The sequence below is a fragment of the Prenolepis imparis genome, unplaced genomic scaffold (assembly GCF_030444845.1).
Source record: "Prenolepis imparis isolate NDT839.2.m4 unplaced genomic scaffold, iyPreImpa1.0 SCAF_7, whole genome shotgun sequence".
Taxonomy (NCBI): Eukaryota; Metazoa; Arthropoda; class Insecta; order Hymenoptera; family Formicidae; genus Prenolepis; species Prenolepis imparis.
This window is the reverse complement of record NW_028141165.1, coordinates 13,751,387-13,768,515: the sequence shown is the minus strand read 5'-3', so window position 1 is coordinate 13,768,515 and position 17,129 is coordinate 13,751,387. Positions and strand designations below refer to the sequence as shown.

The 17,129-nt window shown below is 32.4% G+C and overlaps 1 protein-coding gene across 20 annotated transcripts in view; it reads right to left on the bottom strand.

The window, feature by feature from the left end:
- Rhogap100f (Rho GTPase activating protein at 100F) overlaps positions 1-17,129 on the bottom strand; it is an 88,160-nt gene that overhangs the window by 13,695 nt on the left and 57,336 nt on the right. For 11 of the 20 annotated variants that reach the window (XM_083041944.1, XM_083041942.1, XM_083041943.1 and 8 more), the window contains 16 exons: positions 16,502-16,699; positions 15,296-15,454; positions 14,673-14,902; positions 13,545-13,806; positions 10,836-11,091; positions 8,573-8,833; positions 8,027-8,185; positions 7,795-7,958; positions 4,777-5,140; positions 4,479-4,697; positions 3,793-4,181; positions 3,076-3,208; positions 2,893-3,012; positions 2,648-2,808; positions 2,308-2,500; positions 1,841-2,094 (listed from right to left, as the gene is read on the bottom strand). In XM_083041944.1, coding sequence (XP_082898070.1) covers positions 1,841-2,094; positions 2,308-2,500; positions 2,648-2,808; positions 2,893-3,012; positions 3,076-3,208; positions 3,793-4,181; positions 4,479-4,697; positions 4,777-5,140; positions 7,795-7,958; positions 8,027-8,185; positions 8,573-8,833; positions 10,836-11,091; positions 13,545-13,806; positions 14,673-14,902; positions 15,296-15,454; positions 16,502-16,699 — 3,522 coding nt within the window. Of the gene's footprint in view, positions 1-146; positions 677-1,840; positions 2,099-2,307; positions 2,501-2,647; positions 2,809-2,892; positions 3,013-3,075; positions 3,209-3,792; positions 4,182-4,478; positions 4,698-4,776; positions 5,141-7,794; positions 7,959-8,026; positions 8,186-8,572; positions 8,834-10,835; positions 11,092-13,544; positions 13,807-14,672; positions 14,903-15,295; positions 15,455-16,501; positions 16,700-17,129 lie in introns of those variants that run through there. The other 9 variants (XM_083041950.1, XM_083041940.1, XM_083041953.1 and 6 more) reach the window with 6 other exon arrangements.

The window sequence follows — 17,129 nt, the reverse complement described above, 5'->3', positions numbered from 1 at the left end:
ATACATTTTATATTTTATATATGTATATTATAAAACAATGGAAAGACAACGTTTTTTTATAGCTTATATATTATCAGAAAGAGTAAATATTTTAATATATAAAATAATGCTATTGCATAATTTTTTGAAATTTTCTCGAAACATTTGACCAATTTCGCGAATCGCTGTAAGATATTCTCTGATATTTTACGAATAGATAGTTTCCAATGTTAAGCTCGTTACAATGCATACAAAAGTTGTATTTCTTATAAATATTATGCAATTTATATTATGAAAGAAATCTGATATGTATTTTCAGAAGTTCTTTAATATTTATGCAAAATTCCTATTTTTAAATCGATTCTGCATAATTTTCGCGGATACCAGAGAGTCGTGGAAGTGAATATAACTGTGAACATACGTAGAAATATGTGCTACATTAATATAAAAAAGTATTTACAATATTCGGTACATGTCGGTAACATTTAGATTGCATAAAATGTGATGGCATGAAGGTAGAATGAGAGTTACATGAATGATACGTTTCTCTGATATCTGAATCGGGCCATGCATGTGACAACGAACTAAAGTAGCGGATGTACATGATAATGAAAACGATAATAACGATGATACCTGTGCAAGAAGCGGCGTCTCTGTGCTGTCAGCGGTTTGGTAGAGCCGGCAATTTGCGCTTGCTCTGAAGAATACGTGCCCAAACGAAAAAAGATAAAGAAGACAACGTAAATTGTTATTATAATAGGAATGACGTCGAAACTATATACACAAAACGGAAATCATCATGACCTAGTATTTTGTATATACATATGAATATGAAAGATACAGAAATGACATCGAGACATGCACGAAGGCATTTCACATAAATAATACGTATATATATGAACATGATAAACTGTGAAACTTATGTCGCGAGATATGATGAATAATGGTAATGATAATGAATGGCAATCGTAAATCATTTCGGCTAACAGTGGTTTTCAAAGTACAGAGATTAATCTTTTTCCAAAGGATAATTTTTTCAAGAATAAATCTTCCAAATTACATATTTTTCGAAACACTACATACCAAAATGCTTGCGAGAGTTTGTTATAAATAAAAGTTCTCTGATCAAAATCTTGTCACGAATGAGAACACTTGATGTGATTTGATGAACATATAAGCAGGGCGAGTAAATGATGACTAAATAGCATAGATTCGATTTCATATATAGAAGCGTATCGCGCGATTGAGGTTGCTTGCAAAGCGAACAAAGAAGAAATAGAATCAGTAGCTTTGCCTACCATGCTGTTCACAATTGTTTCAATGCATAGAATACGAAGATAAGCGAGAATAAAGGAAACTGAGTATACACGTTTAGAATATCTGACAGACATATTCTCGATTGATTTTTCTAGTTGCAAAATTTTGGATTGCTTGAGGAGAGATTTACGCAAATATATAAATTCATAGAAACTAGAAAAATCAATGTTTTTAACCCTAAACAGTGTAAAGTATATTACTTACGTAAAAATGTTGAAGGTTGACACTCTCTCTTTCTCTGTCTCTCTGACCCGATATATTATTATACTCGACTTATAATAAATATTTATTTGTCACATATTCTTTAAATCTTTAAAAATTAAAAAAAAATCTGTATTTTTTTACATTATAAATTTACTTAAAAATTTTTATAAAAAGTTAAAATATAATATATAATATAGTTGTAATTTAATAAATAAAGTAATAGAATAATTTACAATTGAGAAGAACAGAGCCTGCTCGTACTGTTTAGGGTTATAACATTCTCTTGATAATAAATTCGACTCGAATCGTGCGAGAGATGCACGAAAAATGACGGACTCACCTGACGAGGTTTGACCGGCGGTGGAGGACGAATGGAGGGTCCGAGGACTGCGGCTGCCGTAGTTTGGGGTTGATGATGAAGTGAGGGTGGCTGCTGCCAAGGCAGCCCTGTGCGCCCCAATGTTCCCTGTAGTTGCGCCTGCAGCTGTTGTTGCACCAATTGCTGCGCCTGCTGCAGATGCTGCTGACTGCTGCTGCGCTCGACTGCTGGCATAACTCGAGGAAGTGTTGAACCGACTGAAGAAGTCTTCCGAACTGTCTGTGAAATTAGCTACTGATTACTCGGCTTTTAGCTCATGTTTTATTCTTAATGCATGTCACTACGCATATGTAACGCTTATAAAAACGTTATTAATTTTTTTCCTTCGTGTTGTTGCGCAGCGTTTTAAGTCTCGAAATGTCAAAATTAATGAAATTAAATTAAAAAGTAAACTCTTTAAGGAGATATGTTAAAAACAAGTACATTACCTGACTTGACCGGCCAAATCTCCAGCAAATATTTAAGCACGGCTATCGGTTGTTGGAAATCGAGCGGCGGTCCATTTTCGTCCGAGTGCAACATCAATACCGGGCCGAAGCAAACGGCAAGACTTGCTGGTGACATTTTATTGCACTGCGATACCACCATCGCCAGATGATCCAGCAAGTAAATCAACGTGCACTATTGGCAATCAATAATAACGTATAATTAAATAATTAAGAAAACTGATACAAGTTTTCAACAAATAAGAATCTCGTCATATTTATTTCTTCTCATTTCTCTGTCGTAATCAATGCATTTAAAATTGAATTAGGCATAAATACGTACCCTATTGACCTTAGGCAGACAATCTAGTATACTAAACATTAGCTTAGCGTTGCCCTGCGGGTCGTCCGGCAAACAGACGGCCAGTGCATCGACCATCATTTGGTAGAGGCACTTCGTGAAGAGAGGTTCTGGAAGTTCTCGTAAATAATCCTTCAGAACGCCTGAAAATCGAAACGATCGCAGATTAGCGCCATTAGTCGCTTATTCTCGAAACAGTCTTACGTATTTAATACGCGGCGTATTACCAGTGATGACATTGATATCCGGCACGTTGTCGGGCGACAGATTCACGGAGCGTGCGTTCCTTTCGAAAGCTTCCCTAAGTATCCTCTTCTTGGTCGCCGAACCGCAGAGTCTATATAAACCTGTAGCACGGAATAACGTGATAATTTTTATAGTAATATTCTTAAGATTGTTTGATACCGTACCGATGATATCGAGCCCTCTTCTCTCCACCTCCTCGACACAACGCCACACGATAATCGGAATGTTCGGCATTCCCATCGCCAAAGCCGTGGAAACTCCACCGGGAACTCCACCAGTCTTAGTTTCTCGACTTACCTAATTATTTAAAAAAACAAAATTGCATCTTTTTACGATTTAAATAGTTTAAAATTAAAAAAAATTTTTTTTTAAATTTATATATTTCTTTAAATATACAATATCTTAAAATATATACACTGAGAGAATTTTCTCTTAGAATTTACCCTCAAAATTATAGTAATCGTGGGACAATATGGTATGGATTTTATGAAAATTTCTCTGATTAATATTTGTCACAATAAAAATAATAATATCTATCACAATAAAATATAAAATATGATTAATTTTACTAAACTGCATAGTGAAATTAATCAAACATATTTTATATTTTATTGTGATAGATATTATTTTTATTGTGATAAATATTAATCAGAGAAATTCTTATAAAATTCTTTCCATATCATATTGTCCCACGATTAGCATGATTTTCAGGTTAAATTTTAAGAGAAAATTCTCTCTGTGTATCTATAAATTATATATCTATAAAATATGTATAAATTATATATATATAAATTATATATAAATTTTTAAAAAATCTATATATTTTTGAGTAAACAAATTAACATGAAAAATTTATTATTGTAAAAAAACGAAAAACTTACTACTGTATCCAGATCAACTCCGAAAAGAGGCGCGACTCTCGTAGCTAAGGATATGACCGGTAGACCTCTTCGACGGAAAGTTTGTTGAGCGTCGGTGTATCGTAATTTTAAATAGATTGTGCCGCGTGGTTCAACTTTGACAGCCAGCTGATGCTCGGGCGATTCTTTCAACAGACTCGCTAAATGCACCGATCCCTTGTAACAGAGTTTATGTCTGTACTGTGGGTCCCAGGAGTAAACGAGCAGATCCAGCTGCCTATTGCCTACGAGATCCAGCTCGAAGGTCTCGTCCCAATCGAACATTAAATCGCCGGTTCGCACTACTGTTCGCGCTTTGTGCACCCTATCGCATTCCAATACGCAGTACAAGTCTCTCAAACCACAACTAGCTGTAATTATTTTTGGCAAATTAATAAATTTATTTAAATAAAATTATGTATAACGTAATATAGATAATAGCATAATATATATAATATAATATATATATAATATAATATATAATATATATACTATATGTATAATATAATATAGATTTTTATAATTTTGAAAATTAGCAATTATATAAATTGCTCGAGTGTATGAAATTGGCATAAAATAAATATATATAATGAATAAAATAAAGCGAATAAAATATCGGCTTCGGACGAAAAATATACGCAAACATAAGATTATCTCATCTGTCGCACCTAAATTCGGCTGACCGGAGGGAGTGGAAGGTGTAGTGGCAGCCGATGAGGTCGTAGTCGTTCGAAGTCCTCGTCCTGCTAAAAGATGGACCGATAATAATCCGCTGACTCCGCTCGAGAAATCGCCACCAGTCGTCTCCCCGAGTGAACTCAAAAGGGAGCTCGTTGAGCTCGGAGTGCCCACAGTCGGTGGCTTCTCTATCTTATACTTGAGGAACTCTGCGGGAAAAGAAATTGATTCCTCAGCGTTTTTCCTTCCTATCCAGAATGAAATAGAATATAAACGAATAGAATATACTTAGACTAGTTTCACCTGCAGGATTAATATCCAGCAGTATTTGACCCTGAGTTCTGGTAGGCGTTGGGGTAGGTATGCTCCTCGTGGATTCAAGGTCCAACAGATTTCTAATTCTCCTGACTGACGTCGCGCGTTGGCTCACGGAGCTCGTTAACGACGGTTTCTGGCTCACGAGCGAGGAGCGCGCGCTCGACGCCACCGAGGCTGGCCTTGGATTCGTTGTACCGCGATGACACGTCGAGCTGATTGCCGTCGATGCTCTGAGATTCGCGAGATTGACCTGTTGGGCCGACGCCGATCTTGTCGACAGGCGATCGAGCGTGCTCGAGAGCGGTCTATACCCACCATAACTGCCATAATCACCCTACGAACCAAGGAGATTACTTTATTAACATTCGATTTAAGCAAATGAGTTTATCGTTAATATTTGTCTTAAGAATATAGATTATCAGAGTGTATACTTTCGGACACTGGCGGATCCTGGGGGAGGGGGGGGGGTTAAATTTGTTTAAAAAATATAAATAAAGAAAAACAAACATTAAAGAGCTATCCACGTCAGGATCCGCTATAGTGTATATATATAAGTATAAGATACACTGTAAATTATACTCATTACGCATTCAAGGAGTTAAGTGTAAATTAAGTCAGACATACGACGAAATGAGATAATTTCATTGCACGAAAATAATTAGGTGAAATTCTTTATATCTATATAATATATATATATAATATATATTATATATAATCTATATAATATATATATATATAATATATATTATATAGATACAAAGAATTTCGCCTAATTATTTTCGTACAACAAAATTATCTCATCATTTCGTCTTATGTCTGACTTAATCTACACTTAACTCCTTGAATGCGTAATGAGTATAATTTACAGTGTATCTTATACATACATATTGTATATATTATATAGATATAAAGAATTTTGCCTAATTATTTTCGTGCAACGAAATTATCATTATTTCGTCCTATGTCTGACTTAATCTATACTTAATTCCTTGAATGCGTAATGAGTATAATTTACAGTGTATCTTATACTTTTATATATATATATTTTATATATATATTATATATATTATATATATATATAAAAGTATAAGATACACTGTAAATTATACTCATTACGCATTCAAGGAATTAAGTATAGATTAAGTCAGACATACGACGAAATGATGAGATAATTTCATTGCATGAAAATAATTAGGCGAAATTCTTTATATCTATATAATATACATATATAAATATATATATATATATATAAAAGTATAAGATACACTGGAAATTATACTCATTACGCATTCAAGGAGTTAAGTTTAGATTAAGTCAGACATACGACGAAATGATGAGATAATTTCGTTGCACGAAAATAATTAGGCGAAATTCTTTATATCTATATAATATATACAATATGTATGTATAAGATACATTGTAAATTATACTCATTACGCATTCAAGGAGTTAAGTATAGATTAAGTCAGACATAGGACGAAATGATGAGATAATTTCGTTGCATGAAAATAATTAGGCGAGAAATTCTTTATATCTATATAATATATATATATATACTGACGGATCCTGGGTGGGGTTAACCCCCCCCTTGCAAATTAAAAGAAACAGTTTTGCTAAATTTGTTTAAAAAATATAAATAAAGAAAAACAAACATTAAAGAGCTATCGACGTCGTTGATCCTGGAATAAAAGCTAATCATGAAACCAAAAATATTAAATAAAATAATTTTGCAAACCCCCCCCCCCCATTATCGACGTCAGGATCCGCTGGTGCTCCCGGGAAAATCCTTGAAAACCTGGTATTCTCAGGGAATTTTGTTTTACTTTGAAAAATCAAGGAATTCTCATGGAATTTGATTGGGATTCAGAAAATTTTTTTAAAAATTGCTCTTTTGATAATTTTACTCTTATTTAGCACTTAAGAAACATATGTCTAACATATCGTTGCAATATTTAAGTTTTTATTAAAATTGTATTTAATTTTTTTTATTGACGATTTATTTCAGTATCAAGATTTTATGTAAATTTCATAAAAAATTGTTCAATTTTTTAATAGATAATATTTAAATAAATTAGTACTCTTTATTTATTTAATACATAATTAAATAAATAATAATTTAATAAACAAATAAATAATAATTAATTTAAATAAATTAATATCCCTTAAGACGTTTATAATATTATTTTTTGTTTTCTATTTTTATTTTATATTATATTCTTGCATATATATTTAGCGTTTAGATATAATGATATACTTTGTTATTGTCCAAATTAATTTTACAATTAATAAATTAATATTAAATGCTAGAAAACTGCACTCTTGATAACTTTCCAATCGTATGAATAGAAAATATTAAAAAGCGTATACAATACAGTATACTAAAAGTTGCATCTACAAATTTTTTTCACTTTACCTGAAATTGAAGTTTAAACGAAAATACCGGGAAGATCAGGGAATTCTGAGGGAATTTTTTTACAAAATTTGAGTAGACACCCTGATTATATTAATTTATAATTTACTTATTTCTTATTTATTTATTTATTATATATTTATTCATTTACTTTATTTTATATTTATTTATTTTTTATTATGAAAGGCTAATTATTTTGTATTTAATACTGAAAGTTTATTCAATAATATAGATACGTGATGAAATATAAATAAATTTATGATATATGTATATGTATATACATATATAAATAGAAAAATAAATTACAAATTTTTATCCAAAAACCAATATAAATACAAATTTATAAATATAAGTTAAAGAGTATAAATTTTGATGGTCAAAGTCATAATATACAGCGAATAAATTCTTGATACATGAAGCACATTATAATAAAAATCTAGAAAATTTCAGAATCGATTAAAAAAACAACGCCTGTCTATTTAATAACAGAACATCAAACATGATCTATCACCATTAAACTGTTCAACAAAATTAATATGATAAAATTAACGACTGATTACAGACATCTCGAGTGATACCTGATTGACGGCTGCGTGAATATTCTCGGCGCTGTATGTGTAACGAGGTGGTCTACTTGTGGTCGCCCTGATCTGCTCATACAGGGCGCTGGTGCTCGGCGTGCGACTTAGCCAGGCGCGATACTCATCCGATGTGAATACACTCGGCGAGGACGGTATCCTGCCTGTTGCGACACAGCGTCAGTCCAGAGTAAGTAAGCTGTACGTTATCGTCTCTATTATTTAAGCTTACCTCTGTCACGCCTGATGGAAGGCAATTCCGGCGCTGATAGAGCGCCGTCGCTATCCTCTTGATCGATCAGTCCGGATGCGACCGTGCTGAGACCCGATCTGAGACCAGGTTGCTGAGGCAACGTCCGACCGCTTCGTGGTAACGAGTTTGACCTTAAACCTGTATGACAAATCACGTGATTTATGACGCTCGCCCGTAGAGAACCGCGTCTTGCCAGAGGCTTTGGATTTAAGACTATCAAAGCGCTTAAACCATTTGTAACTCTATATCAAGGGGGATTTAACATAATTCTCTAAATACTCCAAATATTGCATATTAATAATAATAATTAATAAGCTACATTTTTGGAATTTTAAAATAATATTCTCTATATCAGATTACGCGCTAATGAGGCTAAAATAAAAACATAATATTTGCTTATTCAGAAAAATTTTACATTACTTAAATCTCAGAGAGTTTATTAAAATTGCAATCAAAATTTATAAATGATATACGATCTCCGAAAAAAGGCGAGACGTAATTTAAACTTGAGTTATTTCGACTCACCTGAGGAACTCTGACCGATTTGTGACCTCGAAAGAGTAGCTAAATGCGATACAACGCTACTTTGAGGCGGATTGTTCATGTTGTGCCTATAATAGTAATACGCTGATTTCGGCGAGCTGGAGCACGTAGCCTCGGTATCGGAGGCATAGTCCAACGAAGGTCGGTGTCGCCTCGTCAACGTGCCAAATTGTCCTTGTCTCTGCGCGGCGGACGTTATGTCAGTCTGTCCATACCTCGTGTTGTACCGCAATGCTGATGAACCTAATAATGACAGAAAAATGTGTTAGAATATAGCAAGGGTATAGATTTAATATCACAAAGAGAAATTTATTAGATTATATTTTTTCTCACTTTTATCTCTCTCTCTCTTTCAAACTTATTTGACTCTTGGAGAATAAATTTCTCTAAATATATTCTCTATTGCATATTTTTCCAAACCATTGTCGTCTAGAATAATATATATATTGAATTCGAAAATAATTAAATTACAAAAATATTCCTCAGAATTTAGTTCTAAAGAATAAATACGAGGAATATAAGAAAAAGATACACAGAGAGAATTTTCTCTTAGAATTTACATTGAAAATCATAGTAATCGTAGGATAATATAGTATGGAAAAAATTTTATGAGAATTTCTCTGATTAATATTTATTACAATAAAAATAATATCTATCACAATATAAAATATAAAACATGTTTAATTAATTTTACTAAACTGCATACTAAAATTAATCAAACATGTTTTATATTTTATTGTGATAAATATTAATCAGAGAAATTCTCATAAAATTCTTTCCATATTATACTATCCCACGATTAGCTTCACCGTGTAATTTCTTTGATAAATTATTAAAGTTTTTAACAGCTTTATACATACAATAAAAATAATATCTATCACAATATAAAATATAAAACATGTTTAATTAATTTTACTAAACTGCATACTAAAATTAATCAAACATGTTTTATATTTTATTGTGATAAATATTAATCAGAGAAATTCTCATAAAATTCTTTCCATATTATACTATCCCACGATTAGCTTCACCGTGTAATTTCTTTGATAAATTATTAAAGTTTTTAACAGCTTTATACATACAATAAAAATAATATCTATCACAATATAAAATATAAAACATGTTTAATTAATTTTACTAAACTGCATACTAAAATTAATCAAACATGTTTTATATTTTATTGTGATAAATATTAATCAGAGAAATTCTCATAAAATTCTTTCCATATTATACTATCCCACGATTAGCTTCACCGTGTAATTTCTTTGATAAATTATTAAAGTTTTTAACAGCTTTATACATACAATAAAAATAATATCTATCACAATATAAAATATAAAACATGTTTAATTAATTTTACTAAACTGCATACTAAAATTAATCAAACATGTTTTATATTTTATTGTGATAAATATTAATCAGAGAAATTCTCATAAAATTCTTTCCATATTATACTATCCCACGATTAGCTTCACCGTGTAATTTCTTTGATAAATTATTGAAGTTTTTAACAGCTTTATACATACAATAAAAATAATATTTATCACAATATAAAATATAAAACATGTTTAATTAATTTTACTAAACTGCATAGTAAAATTAATCAAACGTGTTTTATATTTTATTGTGATAAATATTAATCGGAGAAATTCTCATAAAATTCTTTCCATACCATACTATCCCACGATTACTATGATTTTCAAGGTAAATTCTAAGAGAAAATTCTCTGAATATATAAATATTCACTGACGAAATTTGCCACTCGAAAATAAACCATTGTCGTCTAGAATAGTATATATATTGAATTCGAAAATAATTAAATTACAAAAATATTCCTCGGAATTTAGTTCTAAAGAATAAATACGAGGAATATAAGAAAAAGATACACAGAGAGAATTTTCTCTTAGAATTTACCTTGAAAATTACGGTAATCGTGGGATAATATATGGTATGGAAAGAATTTTATGAGAATTTCTCTGATTCATATTTATCACAATAAAATATAAAATATGTTTGATTAATTTTACTATGCAGTTTAGTAAAATTAATCAAACATGTTTTATATTTTATTGTGATAAATATTAATCAGAGAAATTCTCATAAAATTCTTTCCATATCATACTATCCCACAATTACTATGATTTTCAAGGTAAATTCTAAGAGAAAATTCTCTGAGTGTATAAATATTCACTGACGGAATTTGCCACTCGAAAATAAGCTCGCGGTAAGTAAACTCATTACGAACCTGATTTCAAACTGGATCTAAGAAGGGTATGTCGCGCCGGCGTCGTGATACTCGTGTAATCGACTCGGGGTAGATGCTGGTCGGAACCGCTCCTCGGCATGATCCTTCCGCTTCCGGTGTGCTGGCTGTAACCGTAATGGGTCGACTGCGCGGTTTGACCCGACAGTCTGCCGCCGACTGATTGCATTCCGCCACCCGTCGACATACGTCGGCCATTCGACGAGGACATCATGGGCCCCGTGTAGAAGGGGTGTACCTACACTCGCACGGTTATATAAAGAAATTTTAGTTACGATCCATAAACATCGTATAAATAAATTTCCTTAAGGTCACCAATCGTGAATTATAAATATTCCCCTATTTTTCCGCTAACAAATACGTTACGTCAATATTTTATACAATTTCTTACATACATATGTATACGTTATAACTTGGAAAATTGGAATTTTTGCATAAAAAATCGTAGCAATTACAACGATAACGTTTTTGTCGAAGTCGAGCCACGATATCGACTGCTTCTTGTTAATGACATTTATTTCACACTTATAATTCGTATATGTTCTGACAGAAAATAAATATGATATGTTAAAGTTTTATACCAACACAGTTCATGAGAAAATATGTACATAATTCTGCACATAATTATATATATATAAATTTTCTTAAAATATGCTATAAATTAATTAAAGCTTCACCGTGAAATTTCTTTGATAAATTATTAAAGTTTTTAACAGCTTTATACATACATATATAAAATAATGCACACAATATACGGGCAATCGATAATCGTTTGGCTGTGATAAACATTAATCATGGTAGCAGTTAACGTTATCCAAAACACAGACAGGAAATGCAATCGAAAGAACAAATAGCAAGCTTATAGCAAGGAAACATAAAGTTGGGGTTCACATCATACAAAAAGTGGCAGCAGGTGTTCGCGATTTCTACGTTTTAAATATATACATATATAAATATCCATTAATTTGCGTTTTCTTCTAAGAAAAACTCGTTAAACGAATGCACTATAATAGTGCATCGTGCGTGGAGAATGAAATTAAAAATTTCAGTCGTTTACCATTAAACTTTTCGCGATCTCTCGTTCCATTTACTAACTCTTAATTATATCCTATTGCAGAATAATTTATTCTCCCGCGGACTTCCCTTTTCATTAATCTCTATCGAACTTTAGCTTCGCAAGCTTCTACTGGAAATCCAATTTTTATGATTACAAGAGAAGCAATTTAATTAATGAATAATTTATAAATTGTTGTTATATAACTTATTTCGTAATTCGATTATTGAAGAAGGTACTATTAACATAATAGATATATATATACATACAAACTTTGGAAATCTTTTTCGTGTATTAATAGTCTCTTTTACTCGTATTTTACTCGATCTCTTCATATGTTTCAAAATTAAAAAGATTCTCGTATTGATCTTGGTATCATTACTTGTACTTTTTTTAAAATATAACAAACCAAAATTTGCCATTTATTTTTGAAATTGAAAGTGACTAACGATGGGGAATTTAAAATACAATGCATGCACTCGCGCAATCGTTTGTTGTCAAGTATTCGAGAGACTGAGAAAGGGGAGGTGAGGGGGAAAGAGTATATTTATACTCGCGTCCATTAAAACATTACAGAAAATTGCAATCATACACAAGTCTAGGTATCAAGATAGAGTTTGTATTGTCTTTACCTTTGTAAAATCCTGGTTAATTTCAATGTAGCATTCATTCATAGAACCGATTAGTCATATGAAACACGTGGTCTGTACGCGAGCGAATCGATTCTCCGCGTCGTTCGGAAAAAATTCAGACATTTGTCTTCCCTTACATTTATTTTCGCAACAAGTTTGCTTTCGGGACCATCGATAGTGATTTGATATTCAGTATTAAAAAAATATATTTCTTTTATCGTTGTATCGTAAGCAACACTTTGAGAAGTTAAGCGATTCTGTAATGTATTTTAATTTTTTGCCGAAAATCAGAATTTTTGGTGAAATATCAGAAAGTCTCGTTTTGCTGATTCTTTTCCATTCGAATAATCCGAAAGACTCGGAGATCGCGACAACAAGTGTCCCGAGACATTGCCACGAGTTCACCACTTTCTTTCAGCCGTAAAGTAGCATTCATTGGAGACAGTGAAGGACAAACAAGTATCGAATTGGTGCAGACAAGTGTGAAATGGTGCTCGATCCACATCGTCTAGAACATCTATGCATATAACTACATCGGATCGAGATCATAGATGCGACAAAATATTTGAAAATTGATGACAAATCATATATTAAGTGTTGAGACAAATAATATCATAATGAGATTAATCGTCAGTTAAAGTGCAATGATATTTTCCTTGTACTATAAATACTAAATAATATTGGAAAATTATTATTACATCTTAAAAAAAAATACTATTAATATTTAATAAGGAAAAAATAAATATTAACTACTTTATTTGTATAATTGGCAATTTTAATTGTGTCATACATTATAATTGGAATTACTAAATCGTGAAAGAGTTTGAGAGTTGTAAAAATTTATTTATTATTTTATTATAATTCAAACAAGAAATTGAAAAAATCTATTTCTCATTATTTTTAATTTATCTCTCTTCTCGAACATATATTTTCCGTCGTTCTGATGGATCTCGATCCGCGTAAAGATTTTTGTATCGGCGCGTGAAACATTTGCGCAAGACTTACTTTCTCAGCTAAGCTCTCCAACGTTTTCGGATAACCGCGCTCGTACGGTTGAAAATGTTGCGTCGACGAAGGTTTCGGCTGGTGCGTGATAACCGGCGGCGGTGGTGGTTGATAGGACCAGTGACCCTCCGGCCGTGAATTATAGTATAGATCACCGTTGCTCGATCCGAGATCCTGGCTTGATCCCAAACCCGTGAGACCGAGTCTCGATCGCGACGGCAACATTTCGCGTCCGTCGCCTCGTCTACGGCTACTGCCATCTCTGCATAGAATAATTTCAAATTTCGTACACGGAAGGTTCTATTCAAAGCTAACAAAACGATAGGATTTATAAAGTATAAAATTATTTAATTATTTCTTCATTTGTGATAAAGACAATTTAAATCATCGACGTCGAAATTATCCGAGTATGTAGTATAAAAGATAATTGTTCTCCTCTTTCTCTCCCCTCATGGAATATCAACTAACTGCACACACATATTAAATATTAACAATCAATTTACATTTTTAACAAGCTTTTAAATAAGAAGAAAATAAAAATGAAAATTTTTTAATTGTTAACAATATATAAAGTGATTTATCTTTATACAGGGTGTTAAGAAATTAGACTGACAAATTTTGAAGGGAAATAGAAGACTTCAAAATAAATATTGTTTATACTATTTTTCTGTACGATGTTTTTAGTTTTATATTACATGATATGAAATAGGAGTTTATGACTTAAACAATAAATAAACATATAAGTGGAAAAATTAAATTGTATTTTAATCTTGAATAAAACACGGAATAAATATATAAAAGTAATTCACTTTTTTTTACAGTAAATGCTCAAAAATTCCTCCATTAATTTTAATACAAAGGTGACAAACTGAAAAGTCACAAACTCATATCTCATATCATGTAGTATTAAAACTAAACGTTGTAGAGAAAATTAGTATTGACAAAAAATGTTTATTTTGAAGTCTTCTTTCTCCCTTCAAAGTTTGTTGGTCTAATTTTTTAACACCCTGTATATAAGAGATTTATCTTGAAATAGTAAATTTATGTGTGTGTGTGTGTGAGAGATGTCATTTTTCAATTATTATCGAAATTCGAAATATAAATATTGCGAATGAACAAAGGCGATACCTGACATGGTTACTCGTCACGTGGTCATTCTCGTCCTCGTTCAATTCCCTCTTGATGACAACCACGGGTGGCGCCTTGTGTTCAGTCTGGCGAACAAGTGAAATCGGTTGATGTAGACCATGTCTCGTAGCTAGGACGAGTCGCCTCGGTATCGACATGATGATGACGACGTCGTCCAGACTCATGTGCATCACGTCGACCAGATTCACCGCCAGAATCTCATCACCCACCTGCAAGTGCGAATGCATGATGGCGAATAACTGATGGATGTGCACACAATAAACGATATCTAGCCGCGAGAGACGAAAGAGAAAATAAACGTCCTCCCCCTCCCCTTCTTTCCCCGCGAATACGATCGATGCCGGATTCGCGAAATGTCAAGGTGCAAAGGTATAAATTTAATTCGTCGCGTTTTCGCGCGCCACCGATATCGCGCGTCCCGAAATAGGTTCCAGTCCTAATAGACCAGTTTGTTTCGAGCGGCGGCGGCAATTAAGTTCTCGCTTGACAAAAAGAAGGCGAGAGGACGATTCACCGCTCCGCCTCGTTCTCTTTCGCGTCGGTTTTTCACTGTCCCGGCGACAGAGGGGTGAAAATTCGCAAGGCGAAGGTGAGATTCTCACCTTCAAGCAGCCGCTATTGTAGACGGCAGTCTCCAGAGCTATCCTGGAAATAAAAACCCCGTCGTTCCTGTCGACGCCATTGCCCTCGCGTATGTAGAGACCGAGGGTCTGCCCTGGTCGTTTGATTATCTCGACAAAGTAGATAGGCTGCTTAGGATCCTGAAATGAAGATTGCAGGCGAACATATTTTTAATTCGCGCGATGAAAATATATCACAGCGTTTGCGCGTGCTCGAACAGTGTGGAAATTACGCAGCGCAAAATTGTTTCATTGTCGTGAAAATAATTCTCTCCGTGCTCTGGTGCGGCAAATGCTCGCAATACAAGCAGATACTGTTATATCTGTTTGTTTAGTTTCAGAGGAGTTAAATTCACGGCAAATATTATTTCAACATTATTTTCTTTGATAGTCATACTATCAGCTTTTTGTTATAATTATTGTTAAAGATGAAACAAAAACTTGTATTCACAAAAATTAAACAAATCGAAACCAAAGATTTATTTCAATCTGTGTTTAACTTCAATTTAAATTTTCATATCCAGTTTGATATTTGAATTATGCATTCCTGCATTTGTATAAACTATTTTTTTCACATTGAATCTCGCTTGTGTGTGTGTATCTTTGAAACTATATGATTCAATAAAAAAATATAAATACATGTGCATATATCTCCACATGTTTTTCTTATATCGGCAAACGATGATAAGATATAAAATAGCAATATATTATTCTGCAATTAAATTATATAAAATATTAAAGAGATAAAGACCAGAAAGATATAATATATACGGAGAGAATTTTCTCTTAGAATTTACCCTGAAAATCATGATAATCGTGGGACAATATGGTATGGAGAGAATTTTATGAGAATTTCTCTGATTAATATTTATCACAATAAATATAATAATATCTATTACAATAAAATATAAAACATATTTGATTAATTTTACTAAACTGCATAGTAAAATTAATCAAACGTGTTTTATATTTCAACGTGTAGATATTATTATTTTTATTGTGATAAATATTAATCAGAGAAATTCTCATAAAATTCTTTCCATACCATGACTTTCAGGGTAAATTCTAAGAGAAAATTTTCTCTGTGTATACGTGACGAAAAAACACTGCGTGTACTAATTTATGACAAGATATATTACGCGAATGAATGACAATCTGTCGGAAACAGACGGTTCGTCGATAACGTACCTGCATGGCGATAAATTTTTTCGCCGCCTCGGCAGCCTGTCTACCCATTTGCCGAGGCTCAATGACACGCACGACCATCTCGCCTCTCCGCTCGACAGCTTCGAGGGCCAACGCTGTCGAAGCATCATGATCGTTTTCGACAGTCTCGATCTGCTTGAAGATCTCTGTACTGATCCCGCTCACCTGTAACGGCAGATCCTTCCGTTTTACGGAATGCATAGCAAAGCTTTATCATCATAGTTCATGGATCAATGAAGTTGTCTCGACGACAAAAGTAACTTTTTAATTCATCCTCATTATTTTTACTGTGCAGCAAAATTCTAAAATATTTTCAATAAAAGAATATAAATATAAATATAAAAGATGAAAATTATATAATCGCATAATAAGCGGAGAATGAAACAGTCCAATAAAATTTGACTAATTATATGTAATAATTTAAACAATGTTATTTAGATAATATTTTTATATTCATTAAAATTAATTTGTGACTTTTAATCTCTATGGCGAACATTAGTAAGATATTATATTTCATATCTTTGCTTATTTATTCATGCATACCAAGAAATGGAATAATTTAATTTATATTTCGCATGTTATATAATAGCGATCATAATCGTGTGAATAA